The sequence below is a fragment of the Peromyscus californicus genome, unplaced genomic scaffold (genome assembly GCF_007827085.1).
Source record: "Peromyscus californicus insignis strain IS unplaced genomic scaffold, ASM782708v3 Scaffold_6__1_contigs__length_162567912, whole genome shotgun sequence".
Lineage (NCBI taxonomy): Eukaryota > Metazoa > Chordata > Mammalia > Rodentia > Cricetidae > Peromyscus > Peromyscus californicus.
In genome coordinates, this window is record NW_026294584.1 from 41,266,223 (window position 1) to 41,289,489 (window position 23,267).

The 23,267-nt window shown below is 48.4% G+C and overlaps 2 protein-coding genes across 2 annotated transcripts; one reads left to right on the forward strand and one right to left on the reverse strand.

Annotated features, from left to right (window-relative positions):
- Window positions 1–12,554: 12,554 nt before the first annotated feature.
- Gcc1 (GRIP and coiled-coil domain containing 1) lies at window positions 12,555–20,427 on the reverse strand. The gene is made up of 3 exons (XM_052720679.1): window positions 19,997–20,427; window positions 16,425–17,500; window positions 12,555–15,173 (listed from the first exon to the last, which is right to left on the reverse strand). Exons 2-3 carry the CDS (start codon window positions 17,454–17,456, stop codon window positions 13,851–13,853), a joined length of 2,355 nt encoding a protein of 784 aa, XP_052576639.1. The 5' UTR covers window positions 17,457–17,500; window positions 19,997–20,427; the 3' UTR covers window positions 12,555–13,850.
- Window positions 19,733–22,813, forward strand: Arf5 (ADP ribosylation factor 5). The gene is made up of 6 exons (XM_052720680.1): window positions 19,733–19,911; window positions 20,434–20,514; window positions 21,048–21,157; window positions 21,518–21,589; window positions 22,067–22,192; window positions 22,315–22,813. The coding sequence occupies exons 1-6, from the start codon at window positions 19,845–19,847 to the stop codon at window positions 22,399–22,401; spliced, it is 543 nt and encodes a 180-aa protein (XP_052576640.1). The 5' UTR covers window positions 19,733–19,844; the 3' UTR covers window positions 22,402–22,813.
- The last annotated feature ends 454 nt before the right edge of the window (window positions 22,814–23,267 follow it).

Below are 23,267 nucleotides of genomic sequence, written 5' to 3' on the forward strand. Positions count from 1 at the left end.
TGCTGTGGACATTCTGGCTTTGTGTCTGGGGTTCAAGGACAACTGTCAGCTGTTGTGTCTCATGCATGTCACTGTCACAGGAATAGGACAGTGAACAGCGGTGGTATTTCTGCACAAGCAGGAAGAGCTCCACAGCAATGCTGCAATTTTGAAAAACAATTTTTTTTTTTTAGTTTTTTTTTTTAGTTTTTTCAAGACAGGGTTTCTCTATGTAGTCCTGGCTGTCCTGGAACTCACTCTGTAGATCAGGCTGGACTCAAACTCACAGAGTTCCTCCTGCCTCTGCCTCCCAAGTGCTGGGATTAAAGGCATGTGCCACCACCACTCAGCCTAAAAAAATGTTTTTTATTCCTTTCCTTGTGTTTGCCTTTTTTTTTTTTCAAGTTCTTTCTCTGACTGCCAGGACACCTGTGTTTTTATCTTTCTCTTTAATCAATCTCACTTTGTTTCTGTCACTATTTATTCTGTCTTTCATTGTTCTGAAACACAGGTAAACCTCTTTATCATCAAAAACAAGGTGTGTGTGGGGGTACTCCTGGTTAAATGAAAGCATCATGACAATAAATACAACATGATCCTAGACATAATTCTATAGTAGGGGGATATACAAAGAATGTTTCAGCCTAATTAATAAACTGGAATGCAGATGGTAGATTATGGTATTGCACAGATGTTAAATTTACTATACTTGATGACCATAGTATTCTAAGGAAATAGCCTTGTTCTTGTGAAATCTTGATGCTGTCAAGGGTAATGATTGTAATACATATGTGCAACTCTCAATGGTTCAGAAAAGTGTGAAATAGAAGGAAACTGTTTTAAGATTTGTATTTATTGGGGACTAGAGAGATGTCTGGGTGACAAAGAGCTCTAAGTTTGGTTCCTGGGACCCACATCAGGCAGCTCACAGCCACCTCTAACACCAGCTCCACAGCACCTGATGTCCTCTTTTGGTCTGTGCAGGCCACCACATGTATAAACACACACACACACACACACACACACACACACACACACACACACACACACTAAATAAATAAATGGATAGATAATTTTTAAAGATTTATAATTATTTTAAGTGTGTGTGTGTGTGTGTGTGTGTGTGTGTGTGTGTGTGTGTTTTGGGGGTGCAGGTGCCTGTGGAGTCCAGAAGTGTGTGTTAGATCCCCTGGAGTCAGAATTACAGGCAGTTGTGAGCCACCCAACATGGGTGCTGGGAACTGAACTCAGATCCTCTGTAAGAGCACTACATGCTTTTAATGGCTGAGCCATATTAATAAAATCTTAATAATGGGTGAATTCGGGTAAAGGATATATGAGTGCACTTTTTAACTATTTGGGAATCTTTGTAGTTAGTGTGAAATTACTTTTATATATTTACTTATTTTATTATATGTTTACGTGTGTATAAGCACATGCATGCCACAGTATGTGTGTAGAAGTCAGGGGATAACTTTGGGGAGTAAGTTCTCTCCTTCTACCCTCATGTGAATTCTAAGGATCAAACTCAGGTCATCAGGCTTGGAGCAAAGGGCCTTTAACCAGCTGAGCCATCTCGGCAGCCCCTAGTGAGAAAATAATTTTTAAGATTTTCTCTAGTGCTAAAAACTCTGTATGATACCCATCTATAAGTAATGTAAACTACTTAACCCGTAGGACAATACTGGGCCCCAAATCTTTCTCCTCCTAACTGCAGAGTTCCACATAATATTTTTAATTCATGTCTACATGTATCGACTCTGGTGTGCTCCCAATTTAGCATGCCCCATCTTGAGGGCATCTTGTCTCCTCTGCTGTAGGTACTGTCCCCTCTTGCTCCTTATGTTGGGTCCCAGAAGTCAAACACCTTTGCCGTGACCTGGGGAACAAGGGAGACACGGCATCTCCTGGTTCCCGTCAGAGCCATGCCGGGACAATGGAGGTGTCGCATGCCACCCACTCTCCCACTTAACTCTGTTTCCAGCTCTAACCTCCAAGAGAAATTTGACTTCCTCTGGCACCTGAGTTGCAAGAGAAATTGATGTTGTTTTTAGCATACTGCTTTCTGCAGTTCAGGAAGCTGAACCAAATGGAGACCAGAACAAATGTCAGATGAGCCCATGTGCTGAACCTGCTACACATACCCTGCTCATCCCCACCACTGCAGCTCATCCATGTAGATAAGAGCAGCAGATCCTGGCCCTTGGACTCCACCCATGCTTCACATAGTTCCCCGATTCCTCACAGACTGAGCTCGGCGTCTTGAGTCTCCCTGTACTTCTCCACAGTGAACTATGGTCATTACTTTTGAACCTATGTCCTGTGCTTAACACTGGCCAGATGCATTTCTAGTGCAGTTCCTAGGATAGGAGTTCTGTCTTCTTTTTAAATGGACAGATAAACAGTGATCTGACCTGATGTTCCAGGGTGCACATGTGGGCTAGTTAATCGTGGTACATAAACACAGCACACACAGGTGGGCATTTCTGAGTAAGTCACCCTTAGCTGGCTGAATCAGTAGCACTATCCAGTCTCTCCCCCTTTCCTTCTTGAATTTCTGTAAGAGAGCTAGAAGTACTGAAGAGGAAAAAGGAGACTCTCACATCCATGGAGCCTTATAGCTGCAGCTGTTCCCTCCCCCTGTGCCTAGTCTGCCCTATTAGCCCAAGACCATGGTGCGCCAACCTATCATGTATCTGATGATCCATTCACAAGCCACGCAGCCCCTGCTCATCACCTGCCAAGAGCCTCTACTTCACTTTGTTAAGTCTCATTTGCGATCACGCCAATCTATCCTGTGTGTTTCTTGGTTTCCTCTTCTGATGAGCAAGGAGAAATGTGATTAGACAAGCTCTACCATTCCTTTCAGCTCTAACATCATGCACTTTCTTAAACATGACCGTCTTCCACAAAGCTAAATGGGTTTATATAGTCCAGGTTTCCAGGTCATGACTTTTTCCTCTGTAAGATGTACTTTGCACAACCTAAGCCGTGTGATGAAAGTTGCTCATTGCTCATAGCCAGTCTCATCCTAAAGTTTCTGTTCTTCCCTGCCTCCTCACACTCATATGACCCATTGGTCATCTGCCTATCCGTGTGCTGCATTTGGAGCTGGAATGAGAAAGAAGATGGACCGCACAGTCAGTATGACTCATAACAGGGTACAAAATCCACTCTGGTTGGTGACCCGGCTGGTTCCCTCCACCCCTTGGCCAAGTTGGTCACTACAACTGTGAAGATCACAGAGTTATCTCTCTGACTTGCACACATCCAGATATGACCCAAGTCATGAGTGGGATAGGGCTTCTAACGTAAGTGATGAATGGGAAGGCAACCATGTATCTCCAAAGGATGGCCCACTAATTACTGAAAACCCTGTTCCCTTCCATGCCTGGGGGACTCACTGGCTACCAGCATCCACAAATATTGGCAGGATGGCAGACAGTTCACCAGAATAGCTCACCAAAAGACTGTACCACTCTCTGCTATTACCTATCAGGCATGCATATCTTGGGTTTTATTTGCCCTAGACACTGAGTGCTAGCTTGAAGGATTGAATCATTTCAAAATGCCCATTTTTGATGACTAAAGCCTAAGTATCAGAGAGAGGACAAAATTCTGCTAAGAACTTTACTATAACCATAAGAGGTCATTTTTTTTTAAAGTTCTTTAAGATCTAAAAGTGGAGGTGCCTTTCCTCCTACTCAGCCTCCAAGTACAAGGACATCATCATGATGAGAAGCATATTGTTCATCAGAGTAAGACCCGAGGCCCTAAGTTTGGGTTTGCACTTGAACCTTAGCAGTTGCCATAGCCTATATATATTCTCCTCTTCTCAGGGGTCTTCCTGCTAAAGAAGGGAACTCACTGATGGGACCAGGTCTAGGTCCCTAACTCCTCTAACCACCGAAGGAGGCGATTATACCTGAAGTCAATTCTAGCCACACTCCTCAAGACCAAAGGGAACAAAGCCTATCTACTAATGTGTCTAGGAACGCAGCCCCCAGGGCAGGTGGAGAGCAAGGCCAGGAAAACTGAATCTCTCCCTCTGAAGGCACGAGATCAGTGCTGTGTAGTCTCTTGTACATTCATTCGTTTATTTATCAGACACCATATACTAGGCTAGAAAAATTCTCAGGGCATAAAAAACAAAAACTGGGGTATGAAATGTGACCTTGAGGAATTTGCTGATAGACTCACCAAAGAACCAAGCATCCAGGCATGCATGTGAGGGTTGTCTCAATTAGACTAGGTTCTGGGCATGCCTGTGAGAGACTGTACTGACTAGGTTATTGAGGTAGGAAGAGTCACCCTCAATGTGGGTGATGTTTAAAGAGTGTGTGAAAAGGAGAAAGCTAGCTGAACTCCAGCATTCCTCTTCCCATGCTTCCTGACCGAGGTGCAATGTGACCCACGGCCCTCTCCTGCCCCTGTGACTTCTCTGTCATGATGGACCACAACCTGTAACTATGAGCCAAAAAGAAGTCTTCCTTCCTTAACTTGCTTTTGTCCATGTACTTTATCATAGCACCAGAGAAGTAACTAATCCAGCAGCCAAGACAGAAGTCTACTGAAAACAGACAAGAGCTATGTGTGGTGGCACACACCTCCAGTCCCAGGACTTGCTATGGGTTTGACGCTAGCCAGGGTATGTAGAAAAACTCTGTCTCAGTAAATAAACAAACATTTTGGGGAAAACATATCAGGCTTGGTGGTGCATGCTTATAATCCCATCACTGAGGAGATGGAGGCAAGATCAGGAGTTCAAAGTCATCCTTGGCTACTTAAAAAGTTCTAGACCAGCCTGATTTATCTGAGATGCTGTCTTAGGAGACAAAACCAAGGAGAAAGGAAGGAAGGAAGGAAGGAAGGAAGGAAGGAAGGAAGGAAGGAAGGAAGGAAGGAAGGAAGGAAGGGGAAAAAGAAGGAAGGAATGGAGGAAGGGAGGGAGGGAAGGAGGAAGGAAGAAGAAAAGAAAGTTCCCTTTATGTTGAAAGGTCAGCATGAACAAAACACTAAGGACTTGGAGGATGAAAGCACTGAGCATCTCTGGGGATCAGAAAAGTCAGCATGTGGGGACCAGCATTTCAGCTGAGTTTTAAAGGATAGGGTCATACTTGGAAGCTTGAGGTGTGGAAAAAGACATCGAAGGAGAGAGTGTATCTAGGATCCTACATTGGAAATTTTTTTAATTAACCTGTAGGTGATCTAGAAACTCAAAACCACCACCAAATTAGTTTGGCCCCAGATTCATCTCACATCCCATCTGACTGAGGCTCTCTGTAGGAACACATTCCAGAAAGACACACAGAACATGAGACCAGGATGACCACAAGGACCTGAGATAGCCTATTCTCAGGGCTCATCATTGGGGCCCGACAGCTGTTAAACTACAGGTAAAACAGGGGGTCCACTCAAACCCCCCAGAACACAGTGACCTTACACAGCCTCAGTTAATATAAAATGCATCTGCATGAAAAACTCATGTTCCTGTAAAGCAGTGTGTTTAGATTTGTTCTCTTGAATACAAGAAAGATACCTATCGGTCTCTTGGCAGAGGACCACAGGGACGGACAGATCTGCCTTGGATTGGAGCTGGTCTCCTTGCTCAAGCCAAAGGATAAGGTTTTCCTTTATGGGGGTTCCCTTCGGTGTCCCCTATATCAGCCTTCTCACTACCATGACTAAAATATTTGACACAGTTAAGATTTATTTTGGTTCATGGTTTCAAGGGGTTTGGTCCACGGTCACTTGGCCGTGTGCACTTACTTGTTCAGAGCACCCTGGCAACAAGAACACATAGCAGAGCACAGCTGTTCACAGGAAGCAGAGAAAAGAGACTACGGAGGGGCCAGGGAAAGATAGCACCCCCAAGGATATGCCCCGTGACCTACTTCCTAAAAATAGGGGCCCTCTCCTAACTTTCACCACCTCCTTACGTCATAGTATGACTCCACCAACAGATGAATCTATTCAGTAAGCCCATGCCTCTGAGACCCAGCTGTCTCTAGAAACACCATTACAGACATGCCCTGTCATGTGCCTTATGAATCTCCTAAACATCACTGCACCGTCTGTCAGCTGTCCAATATTTAAATTACCCAAGAGATATGGGTTCCCCAGAAAAACAGAATGACACTACTCAAGTTCACGTTTGAATCTATGTCATAATTTACTTTTTTTTTTCCTACTTCTGTGTCATAAAAGATGCGGGCTGGAGAGATGGCTCAGCCGTTAAAGGCTAGGCTCACAACCAAAAATATAAAAGATGCAAAGGTAATTTATTTGGGAATGAATAATTACATTCTTCACACAGAGAGCCATGGAGTCCTATGGTATGGGGGCCTCTGGCACATTGCAAGTGGGTGGGATACAACACACATATGGCTAATGTGTTGCGGAAACACAAGGGGACACCGGCTGTTCAGAAGTGGGGTTTCACATCCTTGAGGTGATTTTGAGTGCTCTTCATGACTTAGATCACAGGTCAGCCTCCAGATGGAGTTTAAATGGGGTCACTTTGTCAGCTCAAAACTGAAGATGAAATCACTTCATTCTCTGCGTGTGTGTGTGTGTGTGTGTGTGTGTGTGTGTGTGTGTGTACCCTCATGGGTGTGTGTATGTGCACACGTGTTCATGTTTAGGTTGGCCTGAATTGAATGCCCAAGTCGGATGCTCTGACCTCTCACTTACTGTGTAGTATGGATCAGACTGCCCCACTGTTCTTGGCTTCAATTTCCATCTATCTAGTAGATAGCTCTTGGCCATTAGAAAGGGTGGTGTCAGCATTCATAAGAAATTACAAGCAGAAGTCTGTGTGTCTATTTGTTTGTAGAGAAAGAAATGTAGCATATAGACCAAACTATATAGTTATGTGGCCCAGTCTGGCCTTGAACTCAATTTTCCGGTGTTGAGATTACAGAGGTGTGTAATTTCCTTTGGGCATAATCTGAGGCTGGATTCCAAGATTAGACTTCTTTCCCTGCTTTGTTTATCTTCCTGGCCTTTAAGTACAGTATGTAGCAAGTAGGGGTGGAGGGGTTGTGTGTGTGTGTGGGGGGGGGGGGTGTAACTACATTATCCCTTTTATTTCAGTCTTGGTACAGGTAGATTTCCACTCAGAATTCTTTTTTCTTCGTTATATTGAAGGTCTGGTGCCCTGGTCTCTTACCTTTTTCATTGTTGAGAAGTCAGCTGTCATTCAAACGTAAGTCCACCAGAGAGACTGGCCCCTCTCGACGGCCATTTCCTCTACCTTCTGCACAAGTCACATCTTTTATCCTTGGTGCTCTAAAATCTATGTCATAATTTTCAAAGTGATCCCACACAAAACTCAACTCTAAATAGATCAAAGACCTTAACATGAATGAAACCAGATATCCCAAAACTGTTAGAGGAAAAAGTAGGGAGTGTGCTTCAACTAAGAGACAGACACAGGTAAAGACTTTGTGAATAGGGTCTGGGAGCAATATCAACAGCCAACAAATGGGATCTCATGGAATTAAAAACCTCTGCACAGCAAGGAAGCTGTCAATCAGGCCCATAGGATGGGAGAAAATCTTTATCAACTCCACCCCTGACAGAGGTTTAGTGTCTACACTATACAAGGAACTCAAAAAAAAAAAAAAAAAAAAATGAACAAGAAAACAGAAGAGCCTAATGTTTAAAGTGGGCTATAAAGAAGGAATAGAAATGGTCAGCAAACACTTTTTAAAAATTGTTCAACATTGAGCTAGGCATGGTGGCATATGCTTTTCATTTCAGCACTGAGGAGGCAGAGACAGGAGGATCTCTGTGATTTCAAGGACAGCGTGGAATACATAATGAGTTCCAGGACAGCCAAGGCTACATAGACAGATCCTGTCTTTAAAAAAATAAATCATTCAGCATCCTTAGTCACCAGGGCTCAGGGAACAAGGCTCAGGAGAGGGCAGGAACAATTCAAGAGCTGCAAGACAGGGCGAAGTCTGTGAAACGCCGCCTTCTAGGCACAGCACAGCTATTACAGTCATGACCTCCTAGTGGCTAGTTACTGGCGCCAGGCTTGCACAAGACCGGCCCTGCCGACAGTTAGCCATAGGTGAGGGAGGTAAGGACACTACTTACTGCTGAGCTATGACAAACTCCAGGAGGCACGGAATCATTGTTTTCTGATATAAGCATATCCAGTTCCACCTACAGCTGGGCCCAGGAGATCTAATGGAGAGTTTCAAACCCAGGGTCACACCGATGGCCCTGGTTAAACTCAGTGGGTCACAAAACAAAACCAAGTCATGAATGCAGGCAAGAGATATTTATGGAAGGGGGACTGGTGAGTGAGGGGGGTGCAAAGAGAGAGCTAGGGGGGCATGACCAGAATGAATCATATACATGTGAATCTGCCAAAGAACAAAATTAATTTTTAAAAAATGGAGAAAGGGAGAAGGAATAGAGTCCAGACCTTATCTTAAAAGCCAGCACCAGGACTATCACTGTGAAACCCAGCACTGGGCGAAGCCCCACAAGCCCAGGTTAAAGCCTGTGAACTGAACTGAGCAGCCAGCACAGCCTTGGCCCGGCAACCACTGCTCCTCAACCTCTCCAAGCTGTGATGCAGGAAGCAGCGGGCAGAGCAAGACAGCATCCTCTTAGAGCAGAGTGTGAAAGCTGGCACAGGGCTGTTGTCCCGAAGCTTAACCAGGCCTGCCAGAGTACGATCCAGAACCTGATGAAAACGGAACGCCACACACACACACACACGCACACGCACACGCACACGCACACGCACACGCACACAAAGATCCAGAACCGATTAAAACAGAAAGTCACACACACACACACACACACACACACACACACACACACACACGCACACACACTAAGATCCAGAACCTGATTAAAACGGAAAGTCACACACACACACACACACACACACACACACACACACACACACACGCACGCACACACACTAAGATCCAGAACCTGATTAAAACGGAAAGTCACACACACACACACACACACACACACACACACACACGCACGCACGCACACACACTAAGATCCAGAACCTGATTAAAACGGAAAGTCACACACACACACACACACACACACACACACACACACACACACGCACACACACGCACACACACACACTAAGATCCAGAACCTGATTAAAACGGAAAGTCACACACACACACACATACACGTGCACCAGTGCTCACAGATGAGCCAATAGACCAATGCTGGCATGGAAAGATGGATTCATTTCAACCTACATCATTGCTAGCTGTGGAGTGGGCCTCAAGAACCCCTTCAGAGTGTATAGGCCCCTGGAACTGAGAAGCTATGATGCAATCCAGTTTACCGCCAGTCTTGGTGGCCAAGGGGTTATCTCTATCACCCAGCCCCAAACCTGGGGGAATAAAAGCTGTTCTAAGCCCAGTGTTCACAGATTAAACCCCTCCAAACCTGTCCTGGGACGTGGCAAGGATGGGACTCACAGGACAGACTCCTGTGTGTGTCGACATAATCACAAGATGTGGTATAGGCTCTGACATACAGGGTTACTCTGTGTAACAGTCCTGGCTGTCCTGGAACTAACTCTGTAGACCAGGCTGGCCTTGAACTCACAGAGATCTGCCTGCTTCTGCCTCCCAAATGCTGAGATTAAAGGTGTGCACTACCACTTGGTGCTAAAAACCTGTAAAATAAAAAACACAAACAAAAACAAACAAAGACTCTTAACTTAAAACCTGAAATGGGCCGGGCGGTGGTGGCACTCACCTTTAATCCCAGCACTTGAGAGGCAGAGGCAGGTGGATCTCTGTGAGTTCGAGACCAGCCTGATCTACAGAGCGAGTTCCAGAACCCTGTCTTGGCAGAAAAAAAAAAAAAAAAAAAAAAAAAAAAAAACCTGAAATGCTTTAAGGCAAACAGGGAAAGTACTTCGGGATACAGTTATTGACAAGATCTTTTTAACTAGAACCCCAACAGCACAGAAAAGAATCATAAGAATTGGCAAATGAGAGTACAAATTAAAACGCTTCTGAACAGCAAAAGAAACTATCAACAGAGTGAAAAGACAGCCTACAGAAAGGGAGAAAATCTTTGCCAGCCACACTTAAGACAAGGGTTAATATATAGAATATTATGTATCAAGAACTACAAAAATCAAATAGAAATCCCTCCCCCAACCCCCCCCCAGAAAAAAAAAACCACTGCCAACCAAACAGCAACAGAGAGAACACCATCAAGTCAGCTGCTCGTGACATCCGGCAGAAACTGAATGGGGATGCTACGGCAGTCTGCTCCATTTCCTGGCTGAGCTTTCCTCCCATGCCCAAGCTTCCCACTTCTCCTCACCGTGAGCACTTTTATACTACAGGACAAACAACAGTAACCTGTTACAAATACTTTACCTTGTAGTGTCCTCAGGGTACAGTGTTTTTACTCTTGGGCCGTTAGGCTGTTCTTCTCCCTCTCTATCAACCAATAAATGAGCCAGTAGCAAATTATCAGCAGCCATGTGGCGTGGCACACACCTTTGATCCCAGCACTCTGGAGGCAGAGGCAGGTGGATCTCCGAGTTCAAGGCTAGCCTGATCTATATCGTGAGCTCCAAGACAGCTACAACTACAAAGAGAGACCCTGTCCCAAAAGAAAGAGACAAGGGGGGGGCGGGATTTTTTAATGTTTGAATGGATGTACTCTCCACAGATGGATAGTTCTCCTTCCAGAAGCCGTGGATTATTAAATGAAAATCCAAGTGCCGGATGTAGGACATCTATCTACAAGTTATTGGCTAGGGAGGTCTGAGAGGTTCCCCCCAAACAATATAGGCTATTGCCATTTCTCTTGGTTATCCACCCAAACTTGATGGTCAGACCCAGTTGCTGAGGATATTGCATAGTTTGGTCACAGGACAGAGAATCTAAGCTGGAAATGAGCTGGAAGTATCCTTTGAGATGGCTAGCCTTCATAGCGTCAGAGGGTGTTATGCAGGCCCCTGGGGGAGAAAAGTCATTAGCAGTCTTATTCAGATATGAATGCTATGAGCTACAATAATACTCTGCCAGAGAAGATGTGCTCCCCAGTGCTACAGTGGCCTGATTGTTATGGGGGTAACCAACCTCCTTCTGGTTAAAGCTGAGGCCCATGTCACAGGGTACCGGGTTCTGTAAACTCGATCAAGAGTCTGTGGTCAGAGGTCTCAGGGAGAAACCTACTACTATTGTTTAGCTAGATGATGCTGTCAAACTGCCTTCTAAATAGTCCTGTTCATACCTATAGCTTAGTGCTGTGCCCAGCTATCATCAGAGAAGCTTCTTATTGCATCAGGTAGTGATTAATTCAGAAACTCCTAAATGGCCAAAGTACTTGGCAAGAACTAATTAAGGGGCTGGAGAGATAGCTCAGTGGTTAAGAGCAATTGCTGCTCTTCTCAAGTATCGGGGTTCAATTCCCGGCAACCACTTGGAAACTTACGATCGTCTGTAACTCCTGTCCCAGAGGATTTGACAACCTCTTCTGACCCCTGGGGGCACCAGGCATGCATGTGAAACATGGACAAACTTGCAGGCAAAACATGCATACATATAAAATCAAAGTTTTGGGGTTTTGCTTTTTAATTAAAAAAAAAGAGAGAGAGAGAGAAACTTCTCAGATGGTGGAGGTGAATGCCTTTAATCCCATCACTCAGGAGGCAGAGGCAACCAGATGTCTGTGAGTTCAAGGCCAGTCTGGTCTACAGAGCAAGTTCCACAGAGAAACTCTGTCTCAAAAAAAAAAAAAAAAAAAAAACCAGAGAGAGAGAGACTCTAATTAAACTCCCTGGGCATCTCACTCACACACACACACACACACACACACACACACACACACACACACACACACACACACAAAGTGAACGCTGGAGGGCACTTGCTGAGCATTCCAGTGGAAGAGGGAGGGGTGAGGGAGGAGGATTTGCAGCTGTAGCAAAAATGAGTAACTTTCATTATATAAATGTGTGAAGTGGACAAACGAAAAAATTTTAAGCACAGCAAATACTAGTTCTGGAAAAGCAACTGTAGCTATGGATCTTTCTATCATTTCCAGAACCACCTAGAAATAACAGCAATCACAGGATATCCTACATTTAGAGGGAGCAAGGTAAAGAAATGAAGGAAGTCTATTATTAAAGAAATGAAGGAAGTCGTGATATCCTGAGATAACTTTGCAGGGAATCATGAATCCTGATTTAAGGATAAAGAAGCATTCTTAAACAGATTACTTCTAGAGTATGAAGCAGTAATTATGGAAGCATCAAGCCCACACACTAAACTCATTAGAAAACTTTTTCCATTGCAGCTGCGCATACACACACACACACACACACACACACACAGTCCCAAGCTAAGAAATTTGTTATATGTGAGGTAGTTAAAACCCTGAGGTATTCCTCTCTGGAGTCAAGCTCGTGGATTGACATAATGAAATATGGATTCAAGCTCAGAGATCAGTATAAGGAACTATGTATCTAGCTTTTTCATTCACCATTTACATTCACACTCTACTTGTGTCCAGATGTAGAGACACCACCATTAAGGAAACACAGCTCAAGTCATTCAGGTTTAATGACCATTGGTATTACCATAAAGATAGACTTCTGTTCCATTCAAGTCTGCTCACATAGATAATCGGGTTACCTCCACCCATCCAAAACATTGTTAATCAAAGCCTTCTGCAACCAAACAAACCTTCACAAAACAGATCTCAGTAATAAAAATAGCAAAAAGATATATATCAATGGTCAAACATTGGTCTTTCAGGTCCAAAGGTCCTTATAACCACAAGGGCAGACTAAGCAGAGAAAAGAATTGGGCAACTGATACTGCTTTGACCCAAGTTTTCTGAGAGCTATCTTTCCTTAAAAGAATGGAATTAACCTTTGCCAAGACCCACAGGGCAGAAAGTATGTCAGCTGAACTTCGCTTTTCCTGTGAGGGTCATAACAGTCTTTTGGAATCTGCAGCAGATTACCTTCTCTTTCCTGTCCCTGCAAAAGCAAACACATCTGGGAACAAACCATGGCAGGAATTCCTTGTACCCAAGGGGGCCCCTGGCTTACTGTCTGAACACCCTGAAAGAAGCTAGGGTCTCATTTCTTAATACAAGTTCAATGTTGATGGAAAGACAGTAAAGTCATTCACTTAGACTCGTGGGCTGACCTTAGGCAGATAGCTTAAGCAAGAGATGTTATTTTAATCCTGTCCTGGCCCAAATCAGATCACTTGGGAAATCTCTAAGCTCACATCAGAGCTCAGGACCCTCTCTAGGATGGTCACAAGTGGTGGGCTGGTTCCTGGAACCAGGGTTCCAAGTTCAGGGATGAACTCACTATTCCACAGCCCTTTGGACAAACCGTTACTATTTCTAGTTTCCTGGTCTCTTTCTAGCTTGATTTTATGTCCCCAGAAAAATTAGGACAAAAGTGGGCCAGACTCTGACTGACAAGGAATACACACATAGTTGTTGTGTATGTTCCAAAGTCAGCTGAACTCCTCTGGGAGTCACATTTACTCCTAGCTCGGAGCTAGGAGCGTAACAAAGCATCTTATTTCTAAAGATTCTCATCGCTTCCCTAACTTGCACCTCTTAGCCCCAGCCTCTCTCCCTAACCTACTCCACACACACACCACCAGAAGACGCTGTCTCAACACTTGCAGTATCCCTAGAGCCCAAGGATAATGTTGCATTAATGGCACTTGGCAGAAAATCCCACCCTAGTTTGAACTGCTCTGAGTTCAACACAGTGAAGAAATACATGAGAATTCCAGAGAAGAGGCAGTAGAAATCCGAGCCTGCCCTTCCCACATAAGAGGCACAGAGACTTCAGGAGTTGGAAAAAGGTATCATCTCTTGCCAGAAGGCCACCAGCTCCCGCCACTTGGGAGCCGCTTTATCTCTTGTTTCTCCTCGGGACTGAAGTGTAAGATCGTGAGGATGGCGGTGAGCGTCTGCTGGCGGCCCAGGCTGTCTGGCAAGGTAAGGAAGCGGTAGATGATGTTCTTGAGATACTCCAGGTTGGCTCCTTCCCTGCTCTGGTCCCTGATGTTCTTCTCGATGTGGCTCTGAAGGGCTCCGACCTCCTCTCGGTGCCGCTCCTCCTCTTCCAGCAGCCTCTCCTGCAGCTGGTGGGTCTCCACCTCCAGCCTGTGTTTCTGCTTCCTCAGGGATGTGATCTCCACCTCCTTTCGGGCCAGCTGCTCAGCATAAAGGAAGAAAGTGGGCTCATTGGCTGCAGCGAGCTGCAGGGCCTGGGTCAGGCTTTCTGGGGACGCTGTGTCGGCCGCGTCCCCAAGACCTCCGCCACCCACACCACCCACACCACCCACTCCACCCACAGGGCTTCTGCGTCCTGGCAACCCAGAGGACAAGGCCACAGAACGCAGTTGCTCCAGCTCCAAGTCCTTCTCAGCCAGCACAGCCAGGGCCCGGTCCCGCTGCTTATGCAGCTCCTCCTCCAGTTTGAGTGTGCGGTCCCTGAAGTCCAGCTGGCTGTGCTCCAGCTCCTGCCGATGGAGCTGCTGCAGCCGGGCCAGCTCCTGCTTCCAGTGCTCGGCCTCCTGCTGGTGCTGGCTTTCAAGCTCCTCACAGGACAGCCGCAGGGAGATATACTTCTCCTTCAGCTCAGCAAGCTGTTCCTGCGCTGCCTCCAGCTCCTTCGCCAAGTTCCCATCTTTGGTATTCTTGCTCTTAAGCACGACCTGGGCTCTCATCTTGTAACGCTCAAACTCCTCCTTCAGTTGCTTCAGCTCCTGTTGGTAGTAGAGCGCAGTAGCCTTTTCCCCGTCCGCAGCCTCTGAGCTGGGCATTATCTCAGGGTCACAGAGCTTCTCCACATCCAGGGTCACCTGGCTTTTCCTAGCTGCAACCTGCAGTAGCCTCTTGAGCTTCTCCATCTTATCCTTCAAGACATTGATATCCAGATTGGATTCATCCCCGTGGCTGTCGAGCGAGGGCCGGCTAGAGGTGGCAAGGGCCAGTGTTTTGTTCTCCAGGTCCAGCTGCAGAATCCGCTCCTTCAGCTTCTGGATGGCCAGCTGGTCTTTCTGTTTGGCTTTCTCATAGGTGCCCAGCAGTTCAGACACCTCAGAGATTTGATGTTCCAGGGCTGCTACCCTTTGCTCTTCGACCTGGGACTGCTGGCGAAGCTGGTCCTCTGCAAGGGCTGTCTGCAAAGCAAAGGACAGGTGACAGTGCATCCAGGGAAGTCACAAAACCCTAGGGTCACCTGGGTGTGGAGGAGCAAGGCAGAGAAGTGAAGGGTCACAGGTGAGGGTGGCCTGGAACCACAGGGAAGTGGGATTTTCTCTTGTTATTGTTTCCTTTTTTTCCCCCTGAGACAGGGTTTCTCTGTGTAACCGCTCTGGCTGTCCTGGAACTCTCTTTGTAGACCAGGCTGTCCTCAGACTCACAGAGATCCGCCTGCCTCTGCCTCCCGAGTGCTGGGATTAAAGGCGTGCGCCCCCACCGCCCGGCTGGGAACTGGGGATTTTTAACTGACGTTCCTTTGCATATGTGTTATTTCTATGATAGTTTTCCATATTTTCATCGAGCTTGAATACAAAGTACGTTCCTGCTAAAGGTGTACTTCCCAATTGTTTAAAGAAGTTATGTAACACTCTTTCCCTTTCCCAACATGCCTGGAAATTCAAAACCAAGTTGGATTCCTCTCTACATTGGAAAAAAAAAAAAAAAAAAAACACTATGAAACAGTAGTTTTCTAAAACTGCAAACCTCGGCCGAAGGCATACACAAGACATTTTTTTTTTCTGGGAAAATCCCCTTTGCTTCCTTCAGTCCTTCTACCTATAAGCATGCACTTTTCAAGATACACAACCTTTCACTACATAGCTGTCCCAATATTGTCTCAAACCGCACAACTGTAAGGGCCAGCATCCAGAGGCCTAGATAAGGCTATCTGGCTTAGACCCAGAAATACTCAGAATCTCCTCTTCCTGTTGTGAGGACACTACCCAAAACGAGATTTCCTAGGCTCACGGGTGGAATTTTTCAGTTGGCATCAAACATCAGAATGCATGATGGGAATGTGGAACCAGATTGCAAACCCGGAACTCAAGAGGCTAACAAGCACCAGGCAATCCTTGACAAGAGCAACACGCTATCTTAGGTGGGAAGAAGGGTGCCTTTAATGCCAGCACTTGGCAGGGAAAAGCAGGCAGTTCTCTGTGAGTTCAAGGCCAGACTGGATTACACGGTGAGACCCTGCCTTATGAAACATACATACAGAGAGAGAGAGAGAGAGACAGAGACAGAGAGAGAGAGAGAGAGAGAGAGAGAGAGAGAGAGAGAGAGAGAGAGAGAGAGAGAGATCCATTCTAATGGACAAAAGAAAAAGAATAAAATCCTAGTATTTCCTAGGTAAGTTAAAACGATTGCTTGAAGGATATGAGAATAATTACCTTCCTCATTTCTTGCTGCAACTGAGCCTGGAAATGGCTTTTAAGACGGGCCGCCTCTTGCTGAAGCTCTTGCAGCCGGGGGTCTGGTCGGTTCTTCTCATCTCGAATGGCTTGCAGCTCACCTTTCAGTTCCTCTACCTCACGGGTCAGCTGCTTGGTCTGCAATTCAAACCCTTCTATCTGATCAGCTGCATACGCCCGCCCGGCCAGGGCTTCCCTGGTCTCTTCTAACCGAAGTTCCAGGTCCTGGCGCTGAGTCCGTTCCTCCTGCAACAGCTTCTGGAGCTCACGCAGCATCACGGCATGGTCACTCTGCTCCTGGGCACGATCATGCTGCTGTGTGATCAGTCGGGCTTTGGTTTCTGCTATCTGCTCCTGCAAACCCTTCAGTTCTCCCTCCAGACGGTCCCTCTCTTCCTCTGCCTTTTTATTGGCATCCTCTAAGTCCTGCTTCATCTTCTTCTTGTCCGCCAGGTAAGATGCCTCCATGCGGGACTTTTCCTGGGTGACTGTGGCCAAGGAGCTAGTCAAAGTAGCCAACTGAGTCTTCAGCTGATGTAGTCTTTTGTCCACCTCACTACCTGCAGATGGCCCATCCCCACTGCTGCTACTAACACCACTCTCTGACCCACTGGCCTCTTCGGCCTTTGCAGGGAGTGGTCCACGGGCCATTCTGTCATCGTCGACCCCGAACTCACCCTTGATACTCGTGAGACTGGCTGCAGTATCCAAGCTAGTGGCCGTTCCGGTGCTATCCTCACTGTGAGTGGAGCACCGATCATCCACAGAGTCAGGAAACGTGAGACCTGGAGGCTGCGCACCTGCAAGGCCTACATCCGCCTCGTGGGATACCGACAGTACCTTGATGCTGGCCTCCAGGGCCTCTTTCTCCTTCAGCAGACTTTTGTAGGCGCGGACCACATCCTTGAGCCTTGCCTGGTACTGGAGAAGCTGCTTTTTCTGTGTCTCTATGGTCTCCAGCAGGTCTTTTTTGCTTGGGCCGCCCCCGAAATTCATCCCAAACTTCTCCATGGGGGTTCTGGAGTGGGTTGCTCCACGTCAGCGTTCTGGCAGCCCTGGACAGAGCAGCAATAACATCTAGAAGTGAAGCGGAGAGGACCGTCTGGCCGCAGGGCGCACCCCCAGCTGTCCGGGCGGGTTGAGGGGCCGCAGTGGCCAAGCAAAAGCGTTGCAGAGCCTGGCGGAAGGGGGAAGCCGGTTCCAACCTGGGGGCGGGGCAACGCTGGCCCAGCAGACGCGCTCAGCCACGACTCTCCAATACCGGCCCAGAGGCCGCTCCGCCCCAGCCGCTCCGCTGGCCACCGCAACCCAGGCCCGCCCACCTCGGCCCAGGATCGGCCCAGGGTTTACACTAAGCTCGGGTCCATCACGATTTCCTAACAACCCTGGCCGCCGACAGCAGCGCTTCCGGGTCCACTGGAAGTGACGGCGGCCAAACGCCACAGACCCCGCCTCCAGTGTGCGCGAGGTGGGCGGGGCTTCCGCCGCCAGGGAGTGGGGACGGCCTGGGGAGGGAGTACCCCGCCGGGAGAGTTGGGAAAAGCAAAGTCCACAACACCTGAGCCGTGGTTGGGAAGGTGCCTAACTTGGCCCTCAAACTACCACCAGCGAGCGACAGGGGGCGACGTCGCACTGCGTTTGCCCCCAAATCCCCGGTTGAAAGAAGCATACAACTATTTGGGGCAAGGTGCAACATGTCCCCAAAAAGCAACAGGGCTCACACTAGGAAAACTAGCCCAGCACCTAGCGAACATAAAGCATAATGGTTCCCTTCCTTAGTTCTGCTTTTAGAGGGGCACGATATAAGGTCCCTCTTTAATAACAGCATATGCTAGGGGTCTCACAAGAGTTTTTGCTTTTCAGTCTTTGCAAAATTCTGTTCAGAGGATATCATTAGCACCAATTTACAGTTGTGGGAACATACAGTACAGAAGGGTAACTTGTCCAGTGTCACTCAGTTACTAAGTTTAGGAATACTATCTCAGTCCACTTCTCAACATATTAAGTGCTATGCCAGATGGCACGCTAAAGAAACATGGCCTTGCCCCCAAGAAACCTGTAACAGCAAGGAACCAGACTCGCAAACAAGTAGAACCTGTCCTCACACTAGCATGTACGGGTGTAGTCGAATGGTATAAAAGAGACGGGGCACCTGTCTAGAGGAAGGGCAGAGACTCTTAGGGAAAGCATTTTGGGGTTTGAAGAATGAGTAAAGACTGCCAAGTAAATTCCGATGTGGGAAACTAGTATCAAGGAAAGTGGAAAAGTTTGCAAGGACCAAGAATCATTCCTAAACAGTAGCCTAGGGCGTGGGAGAGGAGCGGATACTGATGAGGCTGGAACAAAGGGTAGGACCCCACTTAAAGGCATTTAGATTTCATCCTGGGTGACAAGACATTAAATGATTTCAATCGCAAGAGGACAGCATCGAGACTCTCGTGGGGCCTGTAAGATGGCTCAGCAGTAAAGGTACCTTCCACCAAGCCCTGACATGAGTTCTATCAGAACCCACATGGTCGAAGGAGAGAACATATTCCCACAGGTTGTCCTCTGACTTCTACACACCCCCACGCACAAACTCGAAATACAAGTGGGGAGGGCCTAAAAAACAAAAAAAGGCTCCCGTGACATTGTGAAGGTACCAAGGGGGCAGGAAGCCTATGAGGAGTCTCACTCATAAAAAGAGAGATAGGCCGGGCGGTGGTGGCGCACGCCTTTAATCCCAGCACTCGGGAGGCAGAGCCAGGCGGATCTCTGTGAGTTCCAGGAAAGGCGCAAAGCTACACAGAGAAACCCTGTCTCGAAAAACCAAAAAAAAAAAAAAAAAAAAGAGAGAGATACTAGTAAAATAGGAATGAAGAAAGTATTTCTGTTCTAAGAATCTACTCGCGAGGCCAAGGCAGGTGCATCTCTGTGAGTTCGAGATTAGGCTGGTCTACATAGCAAGTTCCAGGCCACCCAAGGCTACATAGACATAGTGGGCATCTCCAAACAAAAGAGAAGATGCTACTCTGAGAACCTTTTCAATGCATTTTTCGTCCCTGCCAGAGCCTTCTTAGGAATGGAAGTCTATGACTGAAGAATAAAGCAAAATCCTGCAGTCCCAGAACAATTCCCAGAACAATTCCCTTCCCAATCTCTGAGGCCCAGGCAAGGATGCCAGGCTGCCAGGCCTCGCTAGACTTCAGTTCTTCCGCAAACGCGCCTGGGGGCGGGGCCGAGGCGGGCCCGGAGGGGCGGGGCCACGTGACGTCGGGCGGGCCCGGACGCGCGGAGGCGGCGGCGGCGGCGGCGGCGGCGGCGCCTCCTCCTTCTGCTGTTGCGCCCCATCCCCCCGCGGCCGGCCGGCTCCAGCCCTCACCCCGCGTCCCTGCCCGCACCCCCGCCCCGGGCCCCACCATGGGCCTCACGGTGTCCGCGCTCTTTTCGCGGATCTTCGGGAAGAAGCAGATGCGGATCCTCATGGGTGAGGCAGATCGAGCGCGCGGCCCGGATGGGGCGCCGGCCCCGCCGCAGCCCTCCCGCCCCCGCGTCCCTCCAGCCCCGCTCACCTGGTACCCTGACCCCGAGACACCCCTCCACCAAAGCCTCTGGGGCTGCGCTCTTGTGCAGGCCAGGATCTGCGGTGTCGGCCCCGGGCCTGAAACCCGGAGCTGGGGCCTGGGTGGGGTGACGCTTCCTCCGCCCCAGCCCGGCTGCTAAAGAAGGGAGGATTCCGCCCTTGGAAACGACTTTTCAAAGGAACGCGGCCTTCCTCCTGGGCCCCTCACCTCCCAAGCCCCTCTCGCCCCTCGGCCACTTGAGGGGCAGGAGTTGGCACTCGCCACCCAGACTGTCCTCAAGGCCCGGAAGGTGGAGAACAGCTCGCACCTGGAGGCTCTCCCGCTCTCCGCCCCCATCACCATCAGCTGGCCAGTCCTCTCCCTTTCCCTGGTCTCTAGGGGGCTCCCTCGCTCCCGTCTCCATTCTGTGCCCCTCTCCGTTGCAGTTGGCTTGGATGCGGCTGGCAAGACTACCATCCTGTACAAACTGAAGTTGGGGGAGATTGTCACCACCATCCCCACCATAGGTGAGTCCAGGACCGAGGCAAGGGTTTGCGGGAATGTCGCGTCGGGCCATCTCCCGGTCTGCTCCCAGTTCTGCTGAGGCCCTTATCTGTTCCTGACCCTGACACCAGATACATCTACTTGAGAAGTGGGTCACGGTATCTCTATGTGCCTGCTGGTGCCTGAGGCGTGGACCATAAGCCTAGCATATCTGTTGACCTCCGGTCCTTCTGGATTCTATTCCCTTTGGCCTTGGTCATTGCCCTCTGGGTTTGTGTGCCTGTAGAGATCTGGATGGGTTTTTTGTTTTGATTTGGTTTGGTTTTGTGCTATTTTTCAAGACAGGGTCTCTCTGTGTGGCTTTGGCTGCCCTGGATCTCACTCTGTAGACCAGGCTGGCCTCCAACTCACCTAGATCCTTCAGCCTCTGCCTCTTGAGTGCTGGGATTAAAGTCGTTCGCCACCACAGCCCGGCTGATCCGAGTGGTTTTAGTGAGTTCCTTAAGGGACTTTTTTTTTTTTTTCTCTCTCTCTCAAAAAAAAAAATTATCTGCAGGCTTCAATGTGGAAACAGTGGAATATAAGAACATCTGTTTCACAGTCTGGGATGTCGGAGGCCAGGACAAAATTCGGCCTCTGTGGCGGCACTATTTCCAGAACACTCAGGTGGAGTGGAGATGGAGGGTGGAGGGCAGCCCCTGGGAGAGGGTTCCAAGGACCAGGACTGAACTGCTGGCCGAGCTCTGGGCCCTCACCGCGCTCCCCTTTGCTTAGCTAGGTTTTACTTCTTAAGAACTCACCCTCATCTTATTCCAGGAAGCAGGGTTCTAGGACCACACTGTCTCATGTAGCTCTCAAACAGAACATCTTTTACCTTGCTTCCTCTAATTTGTGGTGGTCCCTGAAGGCCCTTAATAGAAAGCTACTAGATGAGAAAGATTGGCACAAGGGAAGACAGAGAGTAGGCCAGGCTAGGGCTGGCCATAGGTGGGAGTGAGCCCTCCTGCTTCCCTTCTTCCTGCCCAGGGCCTCATCTTTGTGGTAGACAGTAATGACCGAGAGCGGGTCCAGGAGTCTGCTGATGAACTCCAGAAGATGGTGAGTATCCGGATCTGGGAACTGGGCCCTTGGCTTGGGGACAGCGTTCTCTGGGGTGGTATGGAAGTCCAGTACTCTGGGCAGGGAATATGAGGTTTTCTTTGTGGTCCTGGGTAAGTTGCATCTCACCCAGTTTGAACAGGTCTTTTTCATTTAAATACTTTTCTAAGTCTAAGGAGTTGGGAAGGGGTTACCTATGGTAAAGAGAAACAGCCTCTCACATTCCTTGGTTTTTTTGGAATTTTTGTCATTTTCACTTAGAGCCAAGTTCTTAAATTATAAGGCTTTTTGGAGGTAAAATTTAGGGATTTTGTGCTTGCTTATAACTGTCTTGTGTTCAGCAGTAAAGTGCACAGTACACTGTTGTTCCTACCAAGAACCTGGCAGGTAGAAAGGGGAACTCCCCTGCAATGTAGTCAGCAGGGAGCCTAGGACTCCTTGGAACCGTGGGTCCCGCCCTGTCTCCTGCCCTCTCAGCTGCAGGAGGATGAGCTCCGGGATGCTGTGCTGCTAGTGTTTGCCAACAAGCAGGACATGCCCAACGCCATGCCTGTGAGCGAGCTGACAGACAAGCTGGGGCTTCAGCACTTGCGTAGCCGCACGGTAAGGGTCTTGTTCCCTTTGCACTGGGTCCAGCCTTCCCTCGGGAGCCCAGGCTGGACAGAGGTGTAAAGGTACCCCCTTTGCTTCCCTGGTGCTGATTTATTGTCTCTTTCTTCCTACAGTGGTACGTCCAGGCTACCTGTGCCACCCAAGGCACAGGCCTGTACGACGGCCTGGACTGGCTGTCCCACGAGCTGTCAAAGCGTTAGCCAGCCAGGGGCAGGCCCCTGCTGCCCGGAAGCTCCCGCGTGCATCCCGGGATGACCAGACTCCCGGACTCCTCAGGCAGTGCCCTTCTTTCCCACTCTTCCTCCCCACAGACAGGCCTCTGCTCCTGCTCCTGCCTGCATGTTCTCTCTTGTCGTTGGAGCCCGGAGCCTTGCTCTCTGGGCGCAGAGGGCTCTGCTCTCCTGCCTGCTGGGACCTGTGGAAGGGCTTCCTGGCCAAGGCCCCCTCTTCCAGGGGAGGAGCAGGGATCTGGATTTGATTTCATTTTTTTTTTTTTTCTTTTCTGTTTTGGGTGTACCCTTGGGGCCAGGTTTGGGGGGAGGAAACTGAGGGCTCCGGGTGGTGCTATGACGTGGAACTGGATATTGAGTAATAAATTTGCTGTGGTTTGTACCCCGCGTTGTCTGTAGCCTGGAAGTTGGGAAGCTGAGTTACTCTGGGTACAAAAAGACGATATGGGAGAGGCTCAAAGCCGCTGACGTTGTGAGGTCAACACACATAAGCCCTTTTCTTCCTCGGCTTCTTCCTGTAGTGTTTTCAGGGGAGGAAATGCATTTCTTCCTCACTTCTGGGGACTGTTATTTAAGGGGGTGAATCCACCTTTCTCATTCCACAAACCACAGAGTCTGCTTCCTACCTCTTATCTAGCTACTTAGCCGTTCTTCATGGTAGCTTTGTACACAGGGGAGAAATGGACATTAAAAAGACAGGTCCCAAGACACTCTTAAGAAAAATGATCCATCTGGTCCGAAGCCTTCCCCAACAACATGCATGTTTAAAATTACCCGGAGGATTCCACACTGGGCAGCATCTATGGCCTTATTTTCCAGAACACGGGTGGTGCCTT

What these genes read in the sequence shown, in the direction of transcription:
- Arf5 (XM_052720680.1), top strand. Translation starts at nt 19,845, where the DNA reads ATGGGCCTCACGGTGTCCGCGCTCTTTTCGCGGATCTTCGGGAAGAAG. An exon ending in ACTATTTCCAGAACACTCAG is followed by an intron (nt 21,158 to 21,517) that starts GTGGAGTGGAGA and finishes CTTCCTGCCCAG; the next exon opens with GGCCTCATCTTTGTGGTAGA. An exon ending in CTGATGAACTCCAGAAGATG is followed by an intron (nt 21,590 to 22,066) that starts GTGAGTATCCGG and finishes CTGCCCTCTCAG; the next exon opens with CTGCAGGAGGATGAGCTCCG.
- Gcc1 (XM_052720679.1), bottom strand. Translation starts at nt 17,456, where the DNA reads ATGGAGAAGTTTGGGATGAATTTCGGGGGCGGCCCAAGCAAAAAAGAC. An exon ending in TGCAGCAAGAAATGAGGAAG is followed by an intron (nt 15,174 to 16,424) that starts GTAATTATTCTC and finishes TTTGCTTTGCAG; the next exon opens with ACAGCCCTTGCAGAGGACCA.